Genomic DNA, 27,118 nt, shown 5'->3' on the forward strand with positions numbered 1-27,118 from the left:
TTCTAAAGTGATTATACTATATTCAAATAGAAATATAACATTTCCATAACATTTAATTCATATGACCATATGATATACACAATACCCCAATGCATTTCAACCTTGGAAAAAATTATTGCGGTCTTCTTCAAGGTTTTATTTTTTTCACATTTCTGCAAGTATATCAAAAAGGACACATTTTAACATTTCATTATATTGATTTATATGAGTTGCTTTCCCTTTAAGAGAAAATATAAAGGTTGGCGTTGCGCAGGCTCTACCGTGTGTAGTGTATCGCCAATAAAATCTGTATACAAATTCTGAAATCTATACCATAAAAAAACATATCTAAGGTATAAAATAAACATTGACATATAAAGTGCATCATATGGTGCACTCCATTGCAAAGGTGTATCATTAAATGATAATATATAACAGTTCTTTCTCCGGCTGTGATGTGCAAAATATAATCACTATTTTCCAAATAAGGTGCTGCTTTCATGCATATATCCAACAGAATTGCGCTCAAGCTTGGCTTGCATACACACGGTCACACATGTTCGCTGAACTTTCGACCGTCAAGAATGCAGTGACGTAGAACGCTACGACGAGCCGTGAAAATGAAGTTCAATGCTTCCGAGCATGCGTCAAATTGTTTTCGAGCATGCATAGGACTTTTGCGTGTCGGAATTGGTACAGGCGATCTGAACTTTTACCGAATAAAAAATTGAGAACATGCTCTCAATCTTTTGCTGGCGGGAATTTCGGCCAGCAAAAATCCGATGGACCATACACATGGTCGCATTTTCCGACCAAAAGCTCTCATCGGTCTTTTGCTGGCCAAATTTCCGATCGTGTGTACGGGGCTTTACACTTTGGTAGCACAGAGGTTTATCTTAAGTTAACCTTTTATAACATGTTATACTCTTAATATAGGTGTAACATGTTACTGCTGCAGCTGCTCCAGCCCATCCAACCCCAACTGCCCGCCCCCCGAGTTCTCACTGTGACAGCAGGCTGGGGATCTTTTCTCCACGCCTGCTGTCACAAATTTAAAAAGTTGCAGCCAAGGGCGTCTCCGCTCGCTTGGCCGCACCATTTATTCACAAGTTCTACAACCAATGTCAGGCATCGCAGCTGTTGGCTTGTAGTTCTCAATGAACTACCAGGGCTTTCTTTCAGTGTGTATCAGCCTGCCCATACCAGGTATGAGCAGACAGCTTGCACTGACAGTCTGTAAGAGCCCTGCATTGCATCCGTGATCTCCTGGTCACCGGTGCAATGCTTTACAGTTTCCCAATAATAATAAAAAAAAATAATAAAGCATTAATAATAATAAATGCACTTTCTTTTAACCAGCAAAAAGATGTGTATGTATAATTTTTTTTGAAAAGGTGAACTTCTCCTTTAATATATGTGTGGTCAAAGGGCCTGCTGAGTTTTCAATATAAAAGGAAGAGTCAAGTTAAAAAAAAAAAAAAAAAAGTTATAATCACTGTTATGGGTGAGCTAATGGAGGAAAATAAAAGTACCATATTTTAGTTAGAGGCTGGATAGGCTTCTCTGAAGAGGTGGGGTTTCAGAGGATTAGAGAGGCTTTGGAGAAGTCCTGAATGCTTTCCTTTTTCTTTTTCTTTTTTAATAAATGTTGTCTATAGACATTTCAGGCACATACAGACACAATCCTACCAATTAAACATCTGGAATCAGCCAAATGTGTATTTAGGACTTTGAAGGAGCTGATGGGTAAACCAAGTTGGATAACAATGGTTCTGACTTGCCTGTGGGAGAAAATCATAGCGATCAGCCAGGAAAATCCAACCCAGCCAATCATGTTTTCTTCTGAAAATGTTAAGCCAAAGGATGTGTGAAGTTAGGCGTGCTTATAGACATACGATCACTTGCTAATGTGACTGTAAACCCAGATTTCACTGTTATACATGGATATCGTCAGCTATAGATTGTGGCAAAGATAGATAAAAATAGACGTAGGCAGACAATGGCAAATGCAGACTTTTGATGAACTGATGTACTACGTTCCATCAGTGGTACTTAAGACCACACTCAACTCAATACGCCAGTTATCTTTTGGAAAACTAGACATCTGAAAGTTTTCAAAGATTATTGTAGTTTCTGAAGTGATGAGTTGAATATAAATAACCTGGAAAAACCCAAGTTACAGTTATTGATATCGTTACAGTTATTATATCGATATTGTTATCTTGATATTGCAAAGAGCATGTATAATTGTGTAGATGTCATCACTGCTTTATCGTATTTGAATTGTGTATGGATAACAATGACATTTTGAAACATGTTATTTCTGTTCTTGCAGTGAGGAAAGCTATAATGTCACAGACTATGGCATGCTGGATCAGCTTCATGTTGAGCAGTGTGACAGTGAAGAGCCGACGTCTCCTCCGAAGAACAGCACTCCCATACTGTACTCAAGACAGTGCTCAGCCAGCCATCTGTTTACACTCACCATTCACAGCAATCATGTAGCAGAGAAGGTGGAGATGCTGCTGGGAGCTGAAACTTTGTAAGTGAATCCATCCGCTTCATATTTAGAGAACATTCCAATCAAGTATGAACATTTCAGATTTCACTTCTTGTCCATTGTGTGGGTTAACAAAAAACAGATATTAATTTCCGCACCAGACCCAGGTTCTCACTGTAAGTGAATCTTTGATTTTGAAGTAACCCTGCTTACCCAGACTTTATTGGGAGAGTCATTACTGGCTTCACAACAGGTTCTTTGACCTGACGCAGCAGACAGAACATGGTTCTAAAGTCAGAGATGTTGAGGACTCTGTTACAGTGTGTGCCTAAAATTGGGGTTCTCCCCTGGAGCATGCAAAAGAGTTTGAAATTTATTAAAAGTACCATACTTGGCACCATGGAATTAGTCTGTGAATTAGACTTTATGGACCCTAATTAGATGTCCAGATGCCATAGTCCACCAGCTAAACAGCTCTAATTTTCATGCTGGAATTTACTGTGTGCTATTGGCGCTGCCTTTCTAATAAAATACATGTACTTTCTAATATTCTTAAAGCATATATAAACAAAAATGGAATATCTTACAGCTTACCCTAATCCCTACCAGTGCTTTAGGTTTCTGTTTTAATGCCTGTTTTAATTTTTCACCTGATGATCTGGCTGGTAACACATTTCCTTTCTTAGGGTGTCTCCTCTATTTAGAGAGGGGTAACAAAGTACATCAGCAATGTCTGGAGAAGGATGTATTAGAAGAACTAGAAGATTTAGATGGACTTTACATAAGGGATTAATAAATTTAAAGCTGAACTCCAGCAGTTTTTTTTTGCTTTTGTAATAAGGCTACTTTCACACTGGGGTGGGGGCATTGGCGGTATTAGTGGTGCTTTACCGCTGTAATATTAGCGCATTTCGGCTGCTAGCAGTGTGCTTTTAACCCCCGCTAGCAGCCAGCTAAAGGGTGAATAGTGCCTGCAAAGTGCTGCTACCGAAGCGCTTTGCAGGCGCTTCGGCAGCGTTGGCCATTGATTTCAATGGCAGGGGTGGTGGACTGCCCGAAAGATGCTACTTGCAGGACTTTTTCTAACATCCTGCTAGTTTAGAGGCCTGGTATGGATTGGTGCAGAGGGTGGACTCCCACGCTGTGCTTTTGTTTGTTTTTTGATCGAATTTGCGTTCGAAACTGATCCGATTTGCGATTCAGATGCGCTCCCATAGAAGGCAATGGCCTGAAATTTGCATCTAACCCGCACCGCAGTGCTCAAAAAATGCACAGGACTTTTTAAATTTGCAGTGATTTTGCACTGCCGCTGTACCACATACTTGAAAAAGTATTCATGCCCCTTGAAATTTTTCACATTTTGTCATGTTACACCCAAAAATGTAAATGTATTTTAGGTGATAGACCAACACAAAGTGGCACATAATTGTGAAGTGGATGGAAGATGATAAATGGTTTTCAACATTTTTTACAAATAAATATGTGAAAATGATGGCCTGCATTTGTATTCAGGCCCCCTGAGTCAATACTTCGTAGAACCACCTTTCACTGCAATTACAGCTGCAAGTCTTTTTTGGATATGTCTCTACCAGCTTTGCACATCTAGAGAGAGACATTTTTGCCCATTCTTTTTTGCAAAATAGCTCAAGCTCTATCAGAACAAGCTCTGTGAACAGCAGTTTTCAAGTCTTGCCACAGATTCTCAATTGGATTTAGGGCTAGGCTTTGACTGGGCAACTCTAACACATGAATATGCTTTGAAACTAAACCATTCCTTTGTAGCTCTGGCTGTATGTTTAGGGTCGTTGTCCTTCTCGAAGGTGATCCTCTGCCCCAGTCTCAAGTGTTTTGCAGAGTCCAACAGGTTTTCTTCTAAGATTACCATGTATTTGGCTCCCTGCTGTCCCTGCTGAAGAAAAGCATCCCCACAACATGATGCCGCCCCACCACCATGTTTCATGGTAGAGATGGTGTGTTCAGGGTGATGTGCAGTGTTAGTTTTCTGCCACACATAGCATTTAGCTTTTTGGCCAAAAAGTTAAATTTTGGTCTCATTTGACCAGAGCAGCTTCTTCCAAATGTTTGCTGTGTCCCCCACATGGCTTCTTGCAAACGGGACTTCTTATGACTTTCTTTCAACAATGGCTTTCTTCTTGCCACTCTTCCATAAAGACCAGATTTGTGGAGTGCATGACTTATGCCGAGTACACACGAGCAGAATGTCCGACAGAAAAAGTCCAACGGAAGTTTTTCATCATATATTCCGATCGTGTGTATGCCACATCTGATTTTTTTTTATTTATTTATTTATTCTGACAGACCTAGAAATAGAACATGTTCTAAATATTTCAGACGGAATTCCTAACGGGAAAACCGCTCGTCTGTATGCTGTTCCGACAGACCAAAAACGACGCATGCTCTGAAGCAAGTACGAGACGGAAGCTATTGGCTACTGGCTATTGAACTTCCTTTTTCTAGTCCCGTCGTACGTGCTGTACATCACCGCGTTCTTGACGATCGGACTTTGGTGTGATCATGTGTACGCAAGACAGTTTCAGCGGAATTCCATCAGCAAAACGTTGGCGTTTATTCCGACGGAAAAAATGGTCATGTGTACAGGGCATAATAGTTGTCTTGTGGACAGATTCTCTCACCTGAACTGGGGATCTCTACAGCTTCTCCAGAGTCACCATGGGACTGTTGGTTGCATCTCTGATTAATGCTCTCCTTGCCCAGCCTGTCAGTTTAGGTAGATGGCCATATCTTGGTAGGTTTGCAGTTGTGACATACTCTATCCATTTTCGGATGATGGATTGAACAGTGCTTTGTGAGATGTTCAAAGCTTGGGATATTTATTAGAACCTAACGCTGCTTTAAGCTTCTCCACAACTTTATCCTTGACCTGTCTGGTGTGTTCCTTGGCCTTCATGATGCTGTTTGTTCATTAAGGTTCTCTAACAAATCTGAGGGCACCACAGAATAGCTGTATTTATACTGAGATTAAATTACACAGAGGCTGACTCTATTTACTAATTAGGTGACTTCTAAAGGCAATTGGTTCCACTAGAATTTAATTAGGGATATCAGAGTAATGGGGGCTGAATACAAATGCACGCCACACTCTTCAGCTATTTATTTGTAAAAAATGTTGAAAACCATTTATCATTTTCCTTCCACTTCACGATTTTGTGCCATTTTGTGTTGGTCTCACATAACATTCCAATAAAATACATTAAAGTTTTTTGGTTGTAACATGACCAAATGTGAAAAATTTCAAGGGGTATGAATACTTTTCAATACACTGCCTGTGCCTAGGACGTGGGTGCCTACAGCTGAGTGGACTCTGCGTAGCAGCAGAACTTCTCCATCCTGAGACATGGTGCTCGCCTCCTCCGCCATGCTCGGCTGTCCTTCGACGCCTGGGAGCCGGCTCCATGTCTCCCTTCTCACAGGCTGAGCTGCTGCTGACCTCCTCCGCAACAGCCGTGACGGAAGTCCTCCATGGCTGCTACTTTCTTTGGATTGGCCAGCAGTCAGAAGAGAATTAGTCATTGCCCCAGCCCTGTGTAGGATGGCGGTCTTCAGCCCCTCGTGTTCCCTGGAAGTCAGCAGCCGTGGATGTGCCCCCCCCCCCCAGACAACAGTGCACCCTAGGTGGCTGCCTAGTTTGCCTAGTGGCAGTGCCGGCCCTGCTTGCACCACACTTAGCTTGAATCCATTTCAGCCTCACTGACCTACAATGGAGCAAGAGTGGGAAGTTGTTCAGCACAGAATCTGATGACAGGTGACTGCAATCATCCCCGTAGAGTAGTACATGTGAAAGACTACTAGGCTGTTTTAAAAACCTGAGCTTAAGTAAATGGAGGCTGTAGAGTCATACTTCCTAACATGTTACATTGAAGAAGCCATGTAACAAATATGCCCATTGTTCAGAAATAAGCCTGCTTCAGTATGGCCTTCTCTAAACTGAGCTATAGCTGCACAGTCACCTAAATGTGTATTGTGTCCTTACAGTTGGCACTGTTCTTTTTTTATTGTTACTTCCTGTTATATATTGTTAAATTATTTTTGTATTTTGGATTGTTAGCTTTCATAGCTAGAGACATTTTGTGTATCATCTGAAAATCTACATGAAATGTTGGTACGTCTAAAGCCCCATACACACTATCAGTTTTTCTGCTGAGTCTTTCCTTCAGATTTACCAAAACCATGTAGTGCAAGGGCCTGTCTGATTATATACAAATTGAAACTCCTAAGGTTTGACCTCATATTATATGGTTTTGGTAAATCTGAAGGAAAAACTGATAGTGTGTATGGGGCTTAACAATACCTACTTCATAACAATAACAATGTTTACCAGGAACCTGCTTCTTTCCTTTCCATCTGCATTGTAAAGGAAGTTGTATTTATCTTTCAGTTGCTGTTGTATCTGTTTTCCATTAACCTTGTGGATCTCTCATCTTGATGGATTGTTAATGACAAGGTGTCTGTACATCCCAAGTGTTGCAGAGTTACCACTTCTGATATCATGACATGATGGGATTACCAGCTAGAACACTTGCTTTTTTAAGCATACATCAGAGACCAGCTCGATTCCTCCAGGTTCCACACTAGTGTTATTATCTTCCTCATATTTCTTCCAACACATCATTATATCCTACTGTATATCACATGTGTTACATGCTGGCCAAATCTGTTTCCAAGTAATGTCTTTGGGGTGTTTCTCATGTGTTTTTTTGTCTTAGACCGGTATTTCTATTGATTTTTATTTATTCAGCACCAAACTTGCCTGTGGTGCTGCACAGAGTAGTGTAAGGCATATGTTAGTAGATCCTTTACTAAAGTTCCTATATTTGCCTTGTCTTAAAATAGGATTAAAAAAAAAAACACACATACTCATTTAGGTGGATGCATTATCAGTCCAACGCTGCATCTGGTCCCAGCCGCCTCTTAAGACTGAGCGATCAAAGACCACTGATTGCTCAGTTCACTGTTTTCAGTGAGCAGAGAGCCAGTGATTGACCATCTCTGCTCTGTCTCTCCAGCGCTCACTGGAGGACTGGGCTGTGGAGGGGACATGCTGAGAAGCTGAGCTAGCTGCAGGTCAGGCATCTGGGCAGATCCCGACATCAAAGTCAGGATTGCTCGAATCTGTAGTGGCTGAGACACATCAGCTGACATCAGACTTTAGCCCGCTGTCAGCTGAATGAGTCACAGGAGTGCAGAACTATTGTGAACTCCTGTGACCCACAGGAGAAGTTTGGCCACAAGAGCTTTGGCACTAGTTCTCCCTTAAAGCCCAGCTCCAGGGAATTTTCAACCCCCTTTACTGTTGGTATGGAAAACAAAAATACAAATGCTCATTTCACTTATGTGAAGCTGCAGTCACGTGATGCTGCCAGGCCAATCCTTCTCTCTTCTGTTTACTGATGGGGTCATTTTTTGGGTGTCAACATCAGTATCTGACCGCAATACAAAACTGACAGGTGTTCTAATCCCTCTCCACTCTATCCAAAACTAAAAACAAAGTTTTGCCTTTAGTTATACTTTAACAATGCAATGCAGGCCCGGACTGGCCATAGGGCACACCGGGCATTTGCCCGGTGGGCCGCGGACCGCCGGGCCGCATGTCATCTCAGCACTGTAAAGCTGGCCCTGGAACAAGCTCCGCGGCCGGCTCCACGGCAGCTCCGCGGCCGACTCCGCGGAGACGGCCGCATTTATTTCTGCCAGAGTCCCAGGCTGGGCTGGGCTACGGGCTGGGCTGCTCCTTGTGCCAGCGCCGCTCACCACAGCCATCTCCACGGCCATCCGGCCAGCCTTTCACATTAGGAGGAAGTGAAGAGGTCATGTGACCAAAGGGGGAGGAGTTGGAGGAGACCTCATCTGCCTAGTGTCGTAAAAGGACCTGCAACTGCTAGAAAGGTAAGTGACACTATTGCCCGCCTGTATATATGTATATTTTTTAATACATCTTTGCTGATAATGTGTTTTTTTTATTTATTTTTTTAATCATGCCTGCCAATGTCTTTTTTTTTTTTTTTCAATGCCTGCCGATGTGTTTTTTTTTTTTTTTTTTTATCATGCCTGTGCCAATGTGTTTTTTTTTTTTTTCATGCCTGCCAATGTTTTTTTTTTTGTTTTTTTTTATCATGCCTGCCAATGTGTTTTTTGTATCTTGGCTGATAGGGTTTTTTTTTTTTTTTCATGCCTGGCAATGCTTTAAACTGATCTTAATAAAAAATAAAAGTGGTCAGTCTCTCTTAGAGATCCGTATCACACTGGTCATCTCCTGTATTAGATCCACAGTCTCTGGTCATCTCCTGCATTATATCCGCAGTCTCTGGTCATCTCCTGTATTAGATCCGCAGTCTCTGGTCATCTCCTGTATTAGATCCGCAGTCTCTGGTCTTCTCCTGTATTAGATCTGCAGTCTCTGGTCATCTCCTGTATTAGATCTGCAGTCTCTGGTCATCTCCTGTATTAGATCCGCAGTCTCTGGTCATCTCTTGTATTAGATACGCAGTCTCTGGTCATCTCCTGTATTAGATCCGCAGTCTCTGGTCATCTCCTGTATTAGATCCGCAGTCTCTGGTCATCTCCTGTATTAGATCCGCAGTCTCTGGTCATCTCCTGTATTAGATCCGCAGTCTCTGGTCATCTCCTGTATTAGATCCGCAGTCTCTGGTCATCTCCTGTATTAGATCCGCAGTCTCTGGTCATCTCCTGTATTAGATCCGCAGTCTCTGGTCATCTCCTGCATTATATCCGCAGTCTGCGGTCATCTCCTGTATTAGATCCGCAGTCTCTGGTCATCTCCTGTAATAGATCCGCAGTCTCTGGTCATCTCCTGTATTAGATCCGCAGTCTCTGGTCATCTCCTGTATTAGATCCACAGTCTCTGGTCATCTCCTGTATTAGATCCGCAGTCTCTGGTCATTTCCTGTATTAGATCCGCAGTCTCTGGTCATCTCCTGTATTAGATCCGCAGTCTCTGGTCATCTCCTGTATTAGATCTGCAGTCTCTGGTCATCTCCTGTATTAGATCTGCAGTCTCTGGTCATCTCCTGTATTAGATCTGCAGTCTCTGGTCATCTCCTGTATTAGATCTGCAGTCTCTGGTCATCTCCTGTATTAGATCCGCAGTCTCTGGTCATCTCCTGTATTAGATCCATAGTCTCTGGTCATCTCCTGTATTAAATCCGCAGTCTCTGGTCATCTCCTGTATTAGATCCGCAGTCTCTGGTCATCTCCTGTAATAGATCCGCAGTCTGTGGTCATCTCTTGTATTAGATTCGCAGTCTCTGGTCATCTCCTGTAATAGATCCGCAGTCTCTGGTCATCTCTTGTATTAGATTTGCAGTCTGTGGTCATCTCCTGTATTAGATCCGCAGTCTGTGGTCATCTCCTGTATTAGATCTGCAGTCTCTGGTCATCTCTTGTATATGATGACTGTGAAGGGGGAGGAGCCAAAGCAGACACCTGCTGCTGAGTCCTGGCAGAACACCGGATAACAGAAAACGTGAGTTCCGCGCCGTGCTCTGCGCTCACCCCCTTATAACCTGGATAGGAGGAGCGATAGGGGCGGCTACATATAGAACAATCATTCTCTCCATCTTCCTCCTGCAGTATCAGAATGCCTGTGAGAGGTAGAGGAGAAGCAGGAGACTGCAGGAGGAAGATGAAGAGAATGATTGTTCTATATGCAGCCACCCCCACCCCTCCTCCTTTCCTGCTTATTACTGCTGCCCCCCCCCCCCCCCGGGCTCTCTACACCACCCATACTCTTTGCCTTCTCGTGCTCTCTGCCAGCCCCCCCAGTGCAATCCACCTCAACCATGCCCGCTGCATTCCCCAGTGCGATCAACCTCCCCCATGCCCTCTGCCACACCCCCCCAGTGCAATCCACCTCACCCATGCCCTCTGCCACCCCCCCCAGTGCGCTCCACAACCCCCATGCTCTCTACCACCACCCCAGTGCGCTCCACCTCCCACATGCTCTCTGCCACCCCCCCAGTGCAATCCACCTCACCCATGCTCTCTGCCACCCCCCCAATGTGCTCCACCTCCCCATGCCCTCTGCCACCCACCCAGTGCAATCCACCTCCCCCATGCTCTCTGCCACCCCCCCCCTGTGCAATACCACCTCAACCATGCCCTCGGCCACCCCCCCAGTGCAATCCACCTCCCCCATGCCCTCTGCCAACCCCCCAGTGCGCTCCACCTCCCCATGCTCTCCACCGCCCCCTCCCTATGTTCTCCACCACCCTCCCTGTGCTCTCCACCTACCCAATGCTCTCTGCCACCCTCCCTCTGCTCGCCACATCCCCCCATGCTCTCCACCACCCTCCCTGTGCCCTCCATCTCCCCCTATGCTCTTTGCTGCCTCCCTGCGCTCTCCACCTTCCCCCATGCTCTCCACCGCCCCCCCGTGCTCTCCACCACCCTTGCTGTGCTCTCCACCTCCCCCCATCCTCTCTGCTGCCCCCTGTCCTCTCCACCTCCCCCCATGCTCTCCGCTGCCCCTTGTGCTCTTCTCTTCCTCCCTGTGCTCTTGCCCCACCCCATGTTCTCAAGATTCTTCCATGTGCTCTCCATACCCCCATGCTCTTTCCTGGTCCCACCTCACCCCCCCCCACACCTTTGCTGGGTTCCCCCCTCCCCTCTCTCAGGGGATTTGTCAGAGTGGAGAGTGGGGAAGGGGCCGGTTATCATGTCATGGGCTGCTCAATCCAAAATGCCCGGGCCTATTTTTTGTCCCAGTCCGGGCCTGATGCAATGTATTCCTATGTATAGCATAGGAAACAGGTTTTGATTTGGTATTGTTTATAAAGGTGCTAGTAACTTGGCAAGCAGAAAATTATGCAAGATCCCTGTGTTCTTTTGTACTTATCATCCCATTATAGGGATTTCGAAATGCAGCAATAAAGAAATAAATGTGTCCTTTATTCCTTTCTTCTAATGGGAACATCCTTACTTGAGTAATCTGTGGTAGTTGGAGATAGATATAGTGTATTTATTCTTTAAATGGAAGTGCAGCCAGTAAGCTTACTACACAGTTAAAATACTGTATAGGTGAATAATTTTACAGGCAATTCTTTTTGGCTGCTCTTGTGATTTGCACACCTCTTCCATATTACACACAACCACTTTCTATTATTGTAATGTCATCATCTCGTGTACTTACCTGCTCACTGGACTATGACATTGTCTTTAATGAAGTCATCCTTGTATAAGCTGACCTGCTGTAAGCTACCTAACCATTTCTCCCTGTGTCTTAGAATGGTGTTATTAGGCAATGCAATAGCGCCTGATTGACGCAGTCCCTCTGCTCTTTGTAAGCCCAAAGTCACAACTTGTGTTTTTGCAGTGTTATCCTATTGGTGGGCCTATTCATTTTATGCACATTAACATTTGGTTTTTGGTGCAACTTTTTTATTTTTTTTGTGTTGGAGCAGTCCATTAATTTCCTATGGACACTTAACATATTTCAGTTAGGCAAAAAATGTACCTGACCCAGTTTTTGCCAACAGAGTGACCACATTACATGTGTATTCACACCTCTTTGCACTGTAGTGCTTTAAAGAGTCACAGACATTTTTTACTGCAGTGAAATGCATTGAAGGCCCTGTTAGAAGTGAAAATGATGCCCCCAAAATTACATATAGCGTTGTTGTCAAAATGTATGAAATGTGTATGTGCGAGTGGGAATCTAGCCTCACTCTTATGTGCAAATAGACCAGGGAATGTAAGTATAAGCATCTGCAGGGGCTGATATTAACATGAGCCTAACAACCAAAAAAATTGATACTGCTCAAATGTTCTAATCTGGTATCCCAGCTGACTGCTGGCCTCAAAGCTTGCAGGTGCTTATCGGATTGAATAGTGGCTCGTCAAACACATTGAGAACTACAACAAAATGGCAACTGTCCACACTGGCTCAACATATAGTGAGCTCCTCTTAGTAAAAAATGGCTTCAGCTTGCTCTCCTACCCAGGGGCGTATCTGCTGAGAGGCAAACAAGGTGTTTGTTTTGGGTAACATTTTACAGGGGGGGGGGGCAGAACCCCCCCCCCCCCCCCCCAGGCAGAAGGGACACTATAGAGGAGTCCTCTCGCCGAGGACTGCAGAGAACAAGGGTGAACTGGGCCCCTAATATTGTGCCCCATGCAAATCAGTCAAGACTCGTAGCTGGCACTACTGCTCACTGGTAACTACTGCAGCACCACCTAGCGTCTAGCAACCAGTGTCAGGTTATGTCCTCTCCCTAATGCAGATGGAGGCCAAGTCCCCAGCATTTAAAGTGGAGGAGGATTTAACTTCCTCCTCCCCATCCACGACCGCACCTAGTGCTTTCCACTCACCTCCTCCATCTCCATGATCTTCTCTGGTTGTGAAGTGAAGGGATCTTTGAAAACTCTGAGGTGAGGCTGGAATCGTGTGTGCAGAGCTGGGAACTACAGAGCCAGAGGCCCATAAAAAGATGGAAGGGTTCATGCTGGGACTCGTAGTGCTTAACTATTGGGGGATGTGACCCCCAAAAGTGAATAACTACAGGTCGTCCCAGCATGAACCCCTCAGAGCAAGCAAGCTGAACAGTGTTGCCAATCAGTGCCACCTATCAGTGCAGCTTCATCAGTGCCGCTTCAGCCTCTGCTCCATTGACCATATATGTAGCACTTGGACTAATCATGTCTTGGGGTCTGATGAGGAAGATTTTAGTCTTGCCTAGGGTGGCACAAAACCAAAATACACCAATACTCCTACCTATGGGAGAACCCCTGCTAACATGTTTCACCCAGTAGGGGCTTAAGCGTAGAGGGGGGTTCTCCCATGTGTAAGATGTTAGGCGGAAGCCACTTTTTACTAGAGGAGCTCAATATATGTTATGGCAGTGTGTGGATAGGCACCATTTGGTTGTAGTTCACGTAAGCCTATTGCTTTCCCTTTGCATGGCAGCACCCAGGTGCACTTTATGTGTCATTTAAATGGAGTTATGTTAATTTAAAAAAACCTTACAAAATATTGTGCAAATAGTAACAACATCATAGTGTTAGTTCAACTCACTCCAGTATTTTCGGTAAAAAATTATTTTGCTTTGCAATCTATTACACTCAAAAATACAATGTGAATGAACATTGTTTTTTGTATGGTATTCTTCAGGCTTTATATCCTCAGGTTTATTCACTAATGTGGTACCAACAGCAGTTATGAAGAGCAAAATGCCTCATCTCTAGTAGATAATCAGTTACTGCACTCATTTTAGTATTCTCCAGCACATTAACTGTTAAACAATTTTGATTAATTTGTGTTGATGTTAGACATTTTTTTGAAATCTTCAAAAACATCAATATTTTGTTTTATTCCACTTAGATATGATGTTTATTTGACCGTTGTTGATGCTTTTCCCCAGACAGTTTGCCTGCCGTCTGTAATTTGAGTATAAACTTGTGTTTTGCAGAAGTGATCGAGCACGTTGGATTACTGCACTGGGCCAGAGCACGGAGAAGCCATGCACAGATAGAACAAGTAAGAACTACCATAGTTGGCTTATACTACCCTCTGCTGTACACTTATGGAATTGATATACCTTTAAATAAAATTGAATTATTATTATTATTCTGGATAGAACAAGGTTTATTTTTCCATCTGTGGCCCTTTGGGAAGTGTAGCCACAACAGGAAGTGAGAGGAAATCCTTAAAAGTAAAAGGTAGTCACCAGGGTCACTAGAGTTTGTGTCCTCATTGGAGGATTTTCCTCTTTTTCTGTTCTGGTGACCACTCATAATTTGGAAATTACACTTTTAGTGGTAGCAGTCACCAGGACAACAGAGAAACATATGGAAAAAAAAAAGCCAGGTGTTCTAATGCTCCATTTCTATCCAAAACTAGAAAGAAAAGTTTTGCCATAATTTGTGCTTAACCCTTTTGTTGCTAGGTCCGTATGTTGTATGGACCTAACGGCGGGGGGTATCGCACACAGTCCAGTGGATGCAGACACCGGGATTGTGTGTGTGAAACTGACAGGCAGACTCCTGTCTGTCAGGTGAGGGCATTTGTGCGGCTCTGCTGCTGTCCGATCACTCGCACGCATACACCCCCGGTACTGGCACCTTGGGGCCGGGGTCTTCATGGTGGGTGCCGGCAGGTAGAGGGGAAGGAGAAGAGCAGACGCACATCCGCTCTCCTCTCCTTCTTCTTGTGACACACAAAGCAACGTCTCTCACGTCACTTCCAGGTCAAGCTCTCGGTGTCGGCTTGCTTTGCTGAGAAAGGATGTTTTGCAATGCAAACTGCATTGCAAAACATTCAGTGGAGTGGAGACGAAGGTTCTTTTAGACCCTGCATATCTCAATAAAGAGAACCTGTCGCCTAAAAATCATCACATAGGGGACTGTTTGTCCCCTATGTGATGTAAAAAAAAAAAGTGAAATAAAATGTTATATTTTTAGCAAAAAAATAAAGTTACACTCAAGCACATAACCCCCCCCCCCCCCCAAATATACAGATGCATGAACATAAACGCACACGTTGTGGCGCCTACACGTGAAAACGTCAATTGCGATACACATGTTACATATCGCTGTGTACACCAGAGTGAAAGCAATAAAAAAAAAACCCTCCGTAACACTAAACTGATACCTATAGGGGGGTTTTTGAAACGTTGCCTATAGAAAATATAAGGTTTTGAAGTTTGTTGCCATTTCACGGGTGCACATACATTTAAGGTTTGCATGTTGGATATCTATTTACTCGGTGCAACCTCATCTTTTATATTTTACCAAAAATGTATTGTGCTTGCCTTCCCTAAAATTCACGTTAGTGTGTTATTTACTGAAATTTAGCATTTTCTAGACCTTTGCGGTAATATTGTGTGACATAAAAAATTGCAACTACCACTATTTTATTCTCTAAGGTGTCTGCTTTCAGAAAATATATAATATTAAAGTGATTGTAAAGGTAATTTAATAAAAAAATAAAATGACAAACGTCTATACTTACCTGCTCTGTGCAATGGAATTCTACAGAGCAGCTGTGAACCTCTTCTTTTCGGGTCCCTCACCAGTGCTCGTGGCCCCTCCCTTCTGTCCAGTGCCCCCATGGGAAGCCGCTTCCCATGGGGGCACTCATGTCTGCTCACATCGAGCCCCGCTGCTGCATCCACTTGCTCCCTCGTCACTGGCCTTGATTGACAACACTGGTAGCCGATGGCTTCTGGTGCCCCAGTGAGACCCAGAAGTGAGGGGCTAGAAGTGAGCTAGTTGCCATAACCCCAATATCCCTGTGTTCGGCCGGCAGTCGACTACAAGATAAAAGTGGTATCTGCAGCGTATTCACCACGAGATCACTTTTATCGGTGGCGGGAGAGGGCTTACCGGAGCCGTCGGCAGCGGCGGAAGTGATCGCGTCTGTTTTCCTGTCCGGTTTGGAGACAAGTGAGGGGAAGATGGCCCCCACCCATCTCCATACCATAGCAGGGCAGAAGAAAAGTCAAAACGTCACCTCTACCCATACTTCTTAAAGGCACTTTTTTGATGTCATTTCTTCAAAATGACAAAGTCCAAATATGACATCTGAGGTCTTTTTGACCACAGATCTCATATTTAAGAGGTCCTGTCATGCTTTTTTCTATTACAGGGGCTGTTTACATTCCTTGTAATAGGAATAAAAGTGACACAATTTTTTTACATGAGTAGTGCCCGCATATGAAAATGGTGTTCAAACCATACATGTGAGGAGTCACTGCGATCGGTAGAGCGAGAGCAATGAGCCCTAGAGCTCCTCTGTAACGCAAAACATGCAACTGGTAAAAAATTTTAAATGTCGCCTATGGAGATCTTTAAAGATGAAAAGTTTGTCGCCATTCCATGAGCGTGCGCAATTATGAAGCGTGACATGTTGGGTATCAAATTTACTCGGTGTAACATTATCTTTCACAATTAAAAAAAAAATTGGGCTAACTTTACTGTTGTCTTATTTTTTAAATTCAAAACTGTATTTTTAAAAATAAAGTGAACTTGTAAGACCGCTGCGCAAATACGGTGTGCCAGAAAGTATTGCACTGACCGCCATTTTATTCTCTAGGGTGTTAGAAAAAAAAATGTAATGTTTGCAAGTTATACATAATTTTCTAGCAAAATAAAAAAACAGTTTTCAACTTGTAAATGCAGAGTCTGAAAAAAAGAGGCCCGGTCCTTAAGTGGTTAAACATTTTTGTCTAACTTGTATGATTTACATTAAGGGATGTTGTTTTTTTTTTTTTCCCCTCAAACAAAAGTTACATTTTAAACAGAAATTGACATGTATGCCCCGATACCAAAATAATTTAACTGCTTCCTGACCGGTGCATGACGATGTACGTCGGCAGAATGGCACGGGCAGGCAAATTGGCGTACAGGTACGTCCATTTAAAATTGCCCTTGTGCCATCGCGTGCGCTCCGCTGACAGTGCATGTGCCGGTCAAGACCCCCGCGGGTCCCGTGGACTCGATCGCCAGGGGGATACCCGCGATCATCTCACGGGAAGGGAGAACGGGGAGATGCCTATGTAAACAGCCTAGTAACAAGTGACATCGATCTCTGCACCCTGTGATTGGAGCAGAGATCAGTGTTCTGTAAATCACAGCCACGCCCCCCACAGTTATAAACACTCCCCTAGGACACACTTAACCCCTACACTGCCACCTCCTGTTTAACCCCTTCACTGCCAGTGTCATTTACACAGGAATCGGTGCATTTGTATAGCACTGATTGCTGTATAAATGACAATGGTCCCAAAAATGTGTAAAAAATGTCCGATGTGTCCACCATAACATCGCAGTCATAATAAAAATCACTGATCGCCGGCATTACTAGTAAAAAAAAAATATATTAATAAAAAGGGCATAAAACTATCCCATATTTTGTAAACGCTATAACTTTTGCGCCAACCAATCAATAATCGCTTAGTGCGATTTTGTTTTTACCAAAAATATGTAGAAGAATACGTATCAGCCTAAACTGAGGGAAATTTTTTTTTTTATATATATAAATTTGGGGGATATTTATTATAGCAAAAAGTAAAAAATAATGTGTTTTTTTTTTTTTCAAAATTGTTGCTTTTTTTTTGTTTATAGCACAAACAATAAAAACCACCGCACAATTGTCAGTTAAAGCGTTGCTGTGCCGAATCGCAAAAAGTGCTCTAGTCTTAAGCCAGCAAAATGGTCCAGGGCTTAAGTAGTTAAACAAATACAGTTTCTATTGGTTGTAATTTTCTAACTGGGTGGTTATTTTTTTGTTGAATCTGCTGAACATTTTCCTGTGTATGGTGCTTTAGAGTTTTCTGTATGTAGATATATTCTAATACATGTTTTTTCTTATTAGCTTTAACTCAGGTGGAGATTATTCGGACCTATACAGCAAAACAGCCTGATGAGTTATCTCTACAGGTAGCAGACGTTGTCCTGGTGTATCAGAAAGTAAATGACGGTGAGTATAGCCATAATGTTTTTTTCTTGAGGATTCACAGTGAAGAACTTGCATTGATTGTGTTTAAAATTTTTAAGCAATTTATTCATTGTAGATTTTATGAAAATTAAGAATGGCCTCATAGAGTAACAATTTAGAAATTAGATTTGCATCATGCACCATCATCCCAATTATATATGGAATAAATGTTTGGAAATTCTGGTCTCCGGACAGAAACATCAAGAGAAAATGCGAGCAGGGGGACTATTGCGGTGCACATTAAACATTTATATAAATTGAAAAAACAAAAGAGAAGAAATAAATAAAAAGAGATTTTATCGTTTATTAAAAATAAAAACATTTTGCAATGCAACATATCAATAACTCATGGGGAAGGTGTAGTATTTCGACTAGTTTTGCTTTTCAGCTTCTTCAGGAAATACATGCATCTAGAGATATATACATAAATCACAATTAGATCAATAAATCTGTATGAAGTAACCTTCATCTCTAGATGCATGTATTTCCTGAAGAAGCTGAAAAGCGAAACTAGTCGAAATACTACACCTTCCCCATGAGTTATTGATATGTTGCATTGCAAAATGTTTTTTTTTTTAATAAACGATAAAAGCTCTTTTTATTTATTTCTTCTCTTTTGTTTTTTCAATTTATATAAATGTTTAATGTGCACCGCAATAGTCCCCCCTGCTCGCATTTTCTCTTGATGTTTCTGTCCGGAGACCAGAATTTCCAAACATTTATTCCATTGTAGATTTTATATTGGTAAAATACAGACCATATATATCATTACTAAAATTAAATACGTTTTCATCGATCAATTTTATTAATTGTTTTTAGTTTGCAAGCTTTTGATCAGATTTATTATATCTTTGTTTTTGTGAAATAATTTAGCTCACAAATAATCATTAAATGCAGAGAGCACTTGCTGTTTTGCAGGGCTTTGTAGTTTTTCTAAATAGAGCACGATTAACCACTTGACCACTGGGCACTTAACTCCCTTCCTAACCAGACCAATTTTCAGCTTTCGGTGCTCTCACACTTTGAATGACAATTACTCAGTCATGCAACACTGTACCCATATGCAATGGTTGTCCTTTTTTTTTACACACATAGAGCTTTCTTTTGGTGGTATTTAATCACCGCTGGGTTTTTTTATTTTTTGTGCTAGAAATCAAAAAAACTGAAAATTTGGTAAAAAAAAAAAATTCTTTGTTTCTGTTAAAATTTATTGGAGAGTATTGGCCGAGTATTGGCTGAGTATTGGCCAAGTATGGACAGAGTATTGCAGAGTATAGGCACAGCAGTGCTGTGGGCATTACACAACTAGCCCACAGCGCTGCTGTAAATGATCTCTCCTCCCCTCACACTGTACAGATCGGGAGAGGGAAGGGAGGAACCGGCATCATGACGCTGGTTTGTTTTCAAGTGATTTCTCCATCATTTGGCGGAGCAATCACGTAGTAAATGGCCACTACCAGTGGCCAGTTACCGTGATTCGTGATGCGCCAGGTTTGCCGGACCCAGTGGTCATTGATTTTTCCGGGAGCACACCCCAGGATGATTCTGGGTCTTCCCAGAATAATCTGACCGCGCTGTAGCCGTCTTTCGGCTATGGCCCGGTTGGCATGTGGTTAAACTCTGTGAAGCTGTACTGCCAGGAAGAAGTCCCTTCTTTGACTCAATCATCGGTGTGTTAGTCGGAGCATCCAGTTTTGTAAAGCTGCTAAGATTGGCCTGTTGAACATGTAAAAAGGACCCGGAGCATCACACGTGAGCCATAAACAATAAGTAAAAAAAAATTCTGATATACAATATTTCCTCCTCGCAGCACCTGTATTTTACATTTCTTTTATAAAATGCAGAGAGCGGTGTGCTTCAGATGTCCTGCCGTGTGTTCTTTGCTAAACGCTGCAGTTTAGTAGAATGCATAGAACTACATTTGCAAAGCACAAACTGCATTTATGAATGTTCTGGAATAGCGCCTTATAGAAAATAAGCCCACAGTTAGACCTCATACACACTATTAAATTTTCAGCAGATTTTTGTCTTCATATTTACCAAAACCATATAATATGAGGTCAAACCTTAAGAAGTTTCAATTTGTATGCAATCAGGCAGGCCCTTGCAATACATGGTTTTGGTAAACCTGAAGACAAAAATCTATAGAAAATCTAACAGTGTATAATAGTGCTATACTGCTGCTGAACAGGCTCTAGCATGACATGTCACAGATGCCTGTGTTTCTCAATGAGCTGTGTCTGTATATCCCAATTTGAAGTGTGTGGGATGGAACACAGATATCAGAGCATTTCATCTCTCCCTGACACCAAGGCTTCCAGTCAGGCTTTTTACTCATCTGCATGTTTAACACAGGAGCAGATAGAAGGAAGATTCCTCGTCTTTCTTGTGTTACTTGCTCTATGTATGAATTGTTCAAAGACATTTTCTGCAGAATTCTTTTCTTCACCTCATGTAAAACTTACTGGAGCAGATGAACAAAGCTGACATTTTACCGGATGGCTTTGTTTATAAACCTTTGTGGTGCCCAGGTGAGAACCCCTGAAAAGGTGCCATATGGTATAAGATTTCGGCTTATCATGTCATATAGAACATTTTTTTTTTTTTATATAAAAATTAAAAACATTCAACTGTGATTCCACCAAATAACTGCAGATATTGTAGTTCATCTGAAAGCTTTGTACTTAAAAAAAATAATTTTGAAGCAAGTATTTGAGGAGATAGCTTCTCTGTTCAGATTAATCCTCACTAGCACCATTATAAATGCATGGAAGAATGTCAGAAGTTACTTAAAGTAGAATTAAATGCAATCACTAAAATCTCATATAAGTTGAGTTGAAAACTGGAGAGTGCAAAATCTGGTGCAGCTTTGCATAGAAACCAGTTCAATCAGCTTCCTTTGTTTTTTTTTTTTTTTTGTCAAAGCTTAAAGCGGAGTTTTACCCATTTAAAAGTCATTGGCTACAAAAATTGTAGCTGCTGACTTTTATTAAACAGACAGTCACCTGTCCCACAGCGCCAGCATTGTAACTGTGGGCGCCCGGCTGTGGCTTCACAGCCTGGCGCACTGCACATACGCAAGCTGTGGAGTGTGTTGTGAATGGCCAGGCAATCTTCTGGGACCTGGGACCTGTGACATGTTCCAAAAGATTGCAGGGAGAGAGGAAGGAGTGGTGAACTTCCTTCTGACGCCGCAGCACCAGGGGAGGAAGTAGGAGCTGGGTACCTGCTCCCCCCCTCCCAAAAAAATGACATGCCAAATGTGACATGTCAGGGGGTCACCAGTACTTAAAGCGGAAGTTCAATTTTTGGGTGGAACTCTGCTTTAATTGAACAAGCTGAAGTTGGACACTTTTTTTGCACACTTCAGTTTTAGTAAATCAACCCCTTAGTGCCCTTTCCCCTTTCCCCCTGCCCCTTTCCCCCTGCCCCTTTCCCCCTGCCCCTTTCCCCCTGCCCCTTTCCCCCTGCCCCTTTCCCCTTTCCCCTTTCCCCCTTCCCCTTTCCCCTGTTCCTCCTTTCGGCTTTCCTCTTTCCCCCTTCCCCTTTCCGCTTTCCCTTTTCCAGGTGCTCTGCGCATACACAAGCTGTGGAGTGTGTTGTGAATGGCCAGGCAATCTTCTGGGACCTGTCACATGTTCCAGAATATTGCAGGGAGGGAGGAAGGAGAGGTAAACTTCCTTCTGGCACCGCAGTGCCAGGGGAGGAAGTAGGAGCTTGGGTGTTTGTCAAAACTGGGTACCTGCTCCCCCCACCCAAAAAAATGACATGCCAAATGTGGCATGTCAGGGGGTCACCAGTACTTAAAGCGGAAGTTCCATTTTTAGGTGGAACTCGGCTTTAATTGAACAAGCTGAGGTTAGAAACTGATTGGCTACCCTGCATAGCTGCATCAGATTTTGCACACTTCAGTTTTAGTAAATCAACACCTTAGTGCCTTTTCCTTCCCCTTTCCCTTCCCCTTTTCTTTTCCCCCTTTCCCTTCCCCCTTTCCTTCCCTCCCCTTCCCCTCCCTTCCCCTTCCTAATTTGTTGGGCTTTCTTCTCCCTTTCTTCTTTTTTTACCTTTCTTCTTTTTTTTTCCTTTCTTCGCCCCTTCTTCTTCCCAACAGTTTGTGCTGCACTTTACAACAAGACAGGAGAGTAAAATGGTCCCCTCGTGAGAGTTTACAATTTAAAAGGGAGGGGCGAGTTGCACGAAAAGGTAATAACTGTTTAAGTATGAGTTGATTGACAAAGTTGGTTGGGGTAGAGACAGGCTAGGCTTCCCTAAAGAAATTAATAATGTAATTTGCTGTCTGGCTTTTTAAATCTCCGGCTTTATTGTTCAAGCACTTCTTGTTTTAGGGTGTCATCAGTGCTTCTGTGTTGTCACTCTGTCATGTACTGTACATCTCTAGTTGAGACAGATAGCGTCAGTAAGAGATCAGCAGCAGCACTTTAATACACAAAAGAGCAATAAACAGAAAAACATTTTTTTATTTAAAAATGGATAGTGATGACAATGTAGAGTGAGATCGCAAACCACATCTCATCTAGTTATGGCTAAATCTACTTGACTGACTCTGGGTAGGGACTTCATCTGATGAAATTAATATTTTTGGTGTATAGCCTGAATTGTTTGTTAGCTTGAAATACGGTAAAGACCATTTACAGTTGCTTACATCCAAGTGTATATTGTTTTGTTTTTCTTCCAACTTTTAACCACTTCGCATTTCTGAGAAATTCATAAGTTAACATAAATATGTAATTGCCTTTACTAAATCTGGACATGTTCACTGTAAGAGTCAACATATACAGTGAGCTGCATTTATAGCTGAATATGTTTGTTATTTGAACACAGAAATGTTACATATATGGTTATTCCAAATGAAAAATAGTTGATTGCTGTTGCAAATGTATTCTAATTTATGTGGTCATTCACTGATCTTGAACTACTGAATCCGTTGCAAACATAAATCTTCAGCTACCACTTAACGTTCCTTTGTAAATGTTTATTAAATGAGCCAGACAGAGTAAGTTATAAACTTTAACCACTTGCTTACTGGGCACTTAAACCCCCCTCAGTCCCAGACCAATTTTCAGCTTTCAGCGCTGATGCACTTTGAATGACAATTGCGCGGGCATACAACACTGTACCCAAATGAAATTTTTATCATTTTTTTTCCCACAAATAGAGCTTTCTTTTGTTGGTATTTAGTTACAGCTCGGAGTTTTATTTTTTGCTAAACAAACAAAAAAAGATGCAAAAAAAAAAAAAAATCATGTTTTAATAGTTTGTTATAAAATTTTGCAAACGAATCATTTTTCTCCTTCATTGAAGTGCGCTGATTAGGCGGCACTGATAGGCTGCATTGGTGGGCAATGATGGGCTGCATTGGTGGGCACTGATAGGCTGCACTGGTGGGCACTGATAGGCATAGTTAAGGCGGCACTAATAGGCACAGATAAGGCGGCACCGATGGGCACAGATAAGGCGGCACTGATGGGCAAAGATGGGCACAGATAAGATGGCACGGATGGGTGGCATGGATGGGTGGCACGGATGGGCACTGATAGGTACCACTGATAGATGGGACTGATGGGCACTGATAGGTGGCACTGATAGGTGGCTCTGATAGGTGGCACTGCTGGGCACTGATGGGCGGCACTGCTGGGCACTGATGGGCGGCACTGGGGTGCAGCACCTTTGAGGCAGATTGTGGGCACTGTGGGTGGCACTGTGGGTGGCACTGCTGGGTGGCACTGTGGGCACTGCTGGGTGGCACTATGGGCATTGCTGGGTGGCACTGACGGGGGGCACTTACTTTTAATTAGGGTGGCACTGCAGGGGGCAGGTGGGCACTGGCAGGGGGCAGGTGGGAACTTGCATTGCTGGCCGTGATCGGGACTGATGTCCCGATCACGGCCGCCGGTGATCGGCTTTTTTTTTTTTTCTGGAATACTAGCCGATTACCGGCTCCGTAATATCACATGATCAGCTGTCATTGGCTGACAGCTGATCACGTGATAAGGGGTCGGGATCGACCCCTTGCACGGATCGGTGATTAGGCGAGTCTCATGGACTCGCCGATCACAGAGCGCGCCGCGCGCGCCCCTCAGGGGGCGCGCAGGCCGCTCGTACACGGGACTACGTCTATTGACGTCGTCCCGGAAAAGGAGATCCGCGCTGTAGCTGTCATTTGGCTATAGCGCGGATCTCAAGTGGTTAATCTGAGTGTAACTGTTTTTGTTCACTGTAGTAGTACATTATTTTTATACATATGTTACAAGGCGGTCATTGTTTTCTGTCCCAATACCAGGTGATCATTGTGTTTTTTTTGTCTTTGCAGGTTGGTATGAAGGGGAAAGACTAAGGGATGGAGAGAGAGGCTGGTTTCCCATGGAATGCGCAAAGGAAATTACATGTCGGGCTACACTAGAAAAGAATATGGAGCGCATGGGACGTTTGCTTGCCCTGGAAACCAACGTGTAGACTCCAATGTTAGCTATTTCTACACTGCAACATTTGCACTATCGTAGCACCACTGTGCATAGGGAAGTTAAAGGGAACACAATCTTCAAACATTTTTTGTTGTGAGGGTACATGTTCTCAAAACTGTGTATGCTCTTTACATAAGGGACTGGATTGAGGATATCACAGCTCCCTGCTTGTCAGCTGTTGTTATCTCCATTTCTTCTTTTATCTTCATTTATCTCTGAAATTCACTAGAGAAAGTTTAAACTGATGAGACCTTTATACGGACCAGGACAGGAAATGCCTTTACTAAAGACTTAGAAAGCTCTCAGATTCCTAATCAAGCTCTGTATGAGTATGAGAATTATGAGGGTGATGGAGGATCGTTCTTGTATAATGTTTTGTAGCCAGGGATAGGAATTCGACAAAGTTCATGTTTAGACTTACATGTATGTTACTAATAGAAATATTGATTATGAATGTATATTATCTAGAGCAGAGATTAGAACATCTGTATGTTGAACGAATACTGCATTTGTATGAAAGCAATACTAAGAGTACTTTGAAGCAGGCATATTTATTAATTTTCTCTTTTAATGATCTGTAGAAATTGGTGTAATGTGGTTAAATGAGGCTAAGTTTCTTTGTCCCAAAATTGATATTGATGCCTACACAACTTACTTTTTTTTTTCAAAACACAATAGATCTTTTGCCTCCCCAGTAAATCTTCTCTGTAGTATTCCTTGGATTAGTGGTTTGGAACATATACACTGGTGACCATCAAAGGGAATTATTTTTACGAACTTACTGGTTTAGCTTTAATAATATTCAGGCTGGAAGTCCTACCATACATAGCTATCTACCAACCTAATGCTATCTACGTGTACGACAAAAAAAAACATATATTGGGAGATTAGTAAGATATTCAGTACAAGACAATTACACCTGTTCAGATATAAACTATGTAGATATCATAGGGCTTGTATTTATTCATAGTGTGCATGCATAGTTTAAATAAAGAAAACATTGTGGTTGATTTGCTAAAGGAGTAGAGCATGTTCATTCTGCAAAATTAATTTTCACCATGTGAATGTGGTGAAAATTCACTTTGCAAAGGATATACAATCGTATGCAGAGCAAATAAAAAAAAACAAAACAAAAAAAAAACAACAGGACTCTTACTGTGCTGCTAGAAGTTAACGCAACATCACCTCATTTACTAAGCTAAGTGCAAAGTCCCTTGCAAAGTGAAAGTGCTTTACTCTTAGTAAACCACCCACATTCTGCCAAAAAAATTGTCAAATCAAAGTTTGAGGAATCACTGATATTACAACAGTAAAAATGAATATAATATTATACTGTAGTGATGCCAGTAGTACACAGGTATTTCCCACAGCCATGGAAATGGCACAGCTAGGCAAATGTTTGTGTTGAGTATTGTAGACTGGCACATTTGAGGACAAAGAAAAACAGGTTGCTAAACCTGCAGCTAAATTTAGCCAAAAAGGAAGCACAAAACATGTAACTTTATACATGATAAATTATGGCTATAGTTGTTAATGATCTGACTTTCCTATCCTTTACATATTAGGACATCAATATACTCATGTGACATAACCGTTACAACAGTTTCTATTCTAGTAAGTTGGTACAGAGTGTAATGAGTATTTGCAAAGTGCAATAATCTACAACAGCTGTGTGGAAATCAATTTTCCACGATCCGACTACAATCAGTCTGTTGTAAGTTGCTTCACTTTCCACAATATCGTTACTCTTTGTACTGTAAATATAGATTTGTAAACCGCTTTCCAGCAGACTGGGAGTGTTCATACAAGCACGTTTCTGTTTTGGGGCCAAGTATTTTGTACTTTTTGCTCTTTAGGAATGATTGTAATGCCATTGTAAGTTTTAAACTGGAGGCCTGTCGCTGTTAAATTTACATGTTAGAGTAAATTCATTGTATGTATGGGCTAATACAGAATACTGTGATGTTTTATCATTTTTACCACTGTATATAAAAGATTTTAATAATGTTAATGTTTGTATTGTTTTTTTGTTATCGGAGTTTATATAAAGTTGATTCTTAAGAAATTAAGGAATCTGCTAAATTTCCATACATGTAAAATTACTTCTGAAAGGGTAAGTCTCATACCATTGTACAGTTGATCCTAATGGAGAGCGAAAAAAAAGGGTATGATCTCTAGAGGATATGGTATTATACTTAGTGCACTTCAGGGTTCCAACAAACTACCCCAGGCGTAAATGGGAGGAGGATGTGGGACCGATGGATGGGGAGGCGTGGAATCTTTGCCTCGCCTCTTCCCCCTTGCTCTCAGTATCAGCTTCACAAAAACTGATACACCTCTATTTACTGCACAGAGCCTACAGAACACCTGTCAGACTTCACATTTGGGGACTTTGTGATACACCCCTATGCCCAAAGTGTATGAGGGATCATGGAGACCTTCTACACATGTTCTGGAAATGTCCAAAACTTTTTCGGTATTGGACTGGGATTCTTGAGGTTATTTCTCAAGTGTTTACTTTCGTCATTCCAAAAACTCCTGCAGTGTGCCTGTTGGGTGCCTTTGAAGAGACGTTGACTCCTGCCCACACAGCGATAATTCGACTACTTTATGTAGCTCGAAAACTATTAGCGCAACTCTGGATTGATCCCAGGGTCCCCACCAGGC

At 42.4% G+C, this 27,118-nt stretch overlaps 1 protein-coding gene across 1 annotated transcript in view; it reads left to right on the forward strand.

Moving 5' to 3' along the window:
- ARHGEF26 (Rho guanine nucleotide exchange factor 26) overlaps window positions 1–26,462 on the forward strand; it is a 219,390-nt gene extending 192,928 nt beyond the window's left edge. Inside the window, exons 12-15 of the mRNA XM_077488153.1 lie at window positions 2,315–2,521; window positions 13,942–14,009; window positions 17,847–17,951; window positions 24,301–26,462. Coding sequence (XP_077344279.1) covers window positions 2,315–2,521; window positions 13,942–14,009; window positions 17,847–17,951; window positions 24,301–24,443 — 523 coding nt within the window. The 3' untranslated portion in view covers window positions 24,444–26,462. The remainder of the gene's footprint in view (window positions 1–2,314; window positions 2,522–13,941; window positions 14,010–17,846; window positions 17,952–24,300) is intronic.
- Window positions 26,463–27,118: the final 656 nt, after the last annotated feature.

Source organism: Lithobates pipiens, unplaced genomic scaffold (genome assembly GCF_037356315.1).
Source record: "Lithobates pipiens isolate NorthernLeopardFrog02 unplaced genomic scaffold, aLitPip1_a1.2 Scaffold_18, whole genome shotgun sequence".
Lineage (NCBI taxonomy): Eukaryota > Metazoa > Chordata > Amphibia > Anura > Ranidae > Lithobates > Lithobates pipiens.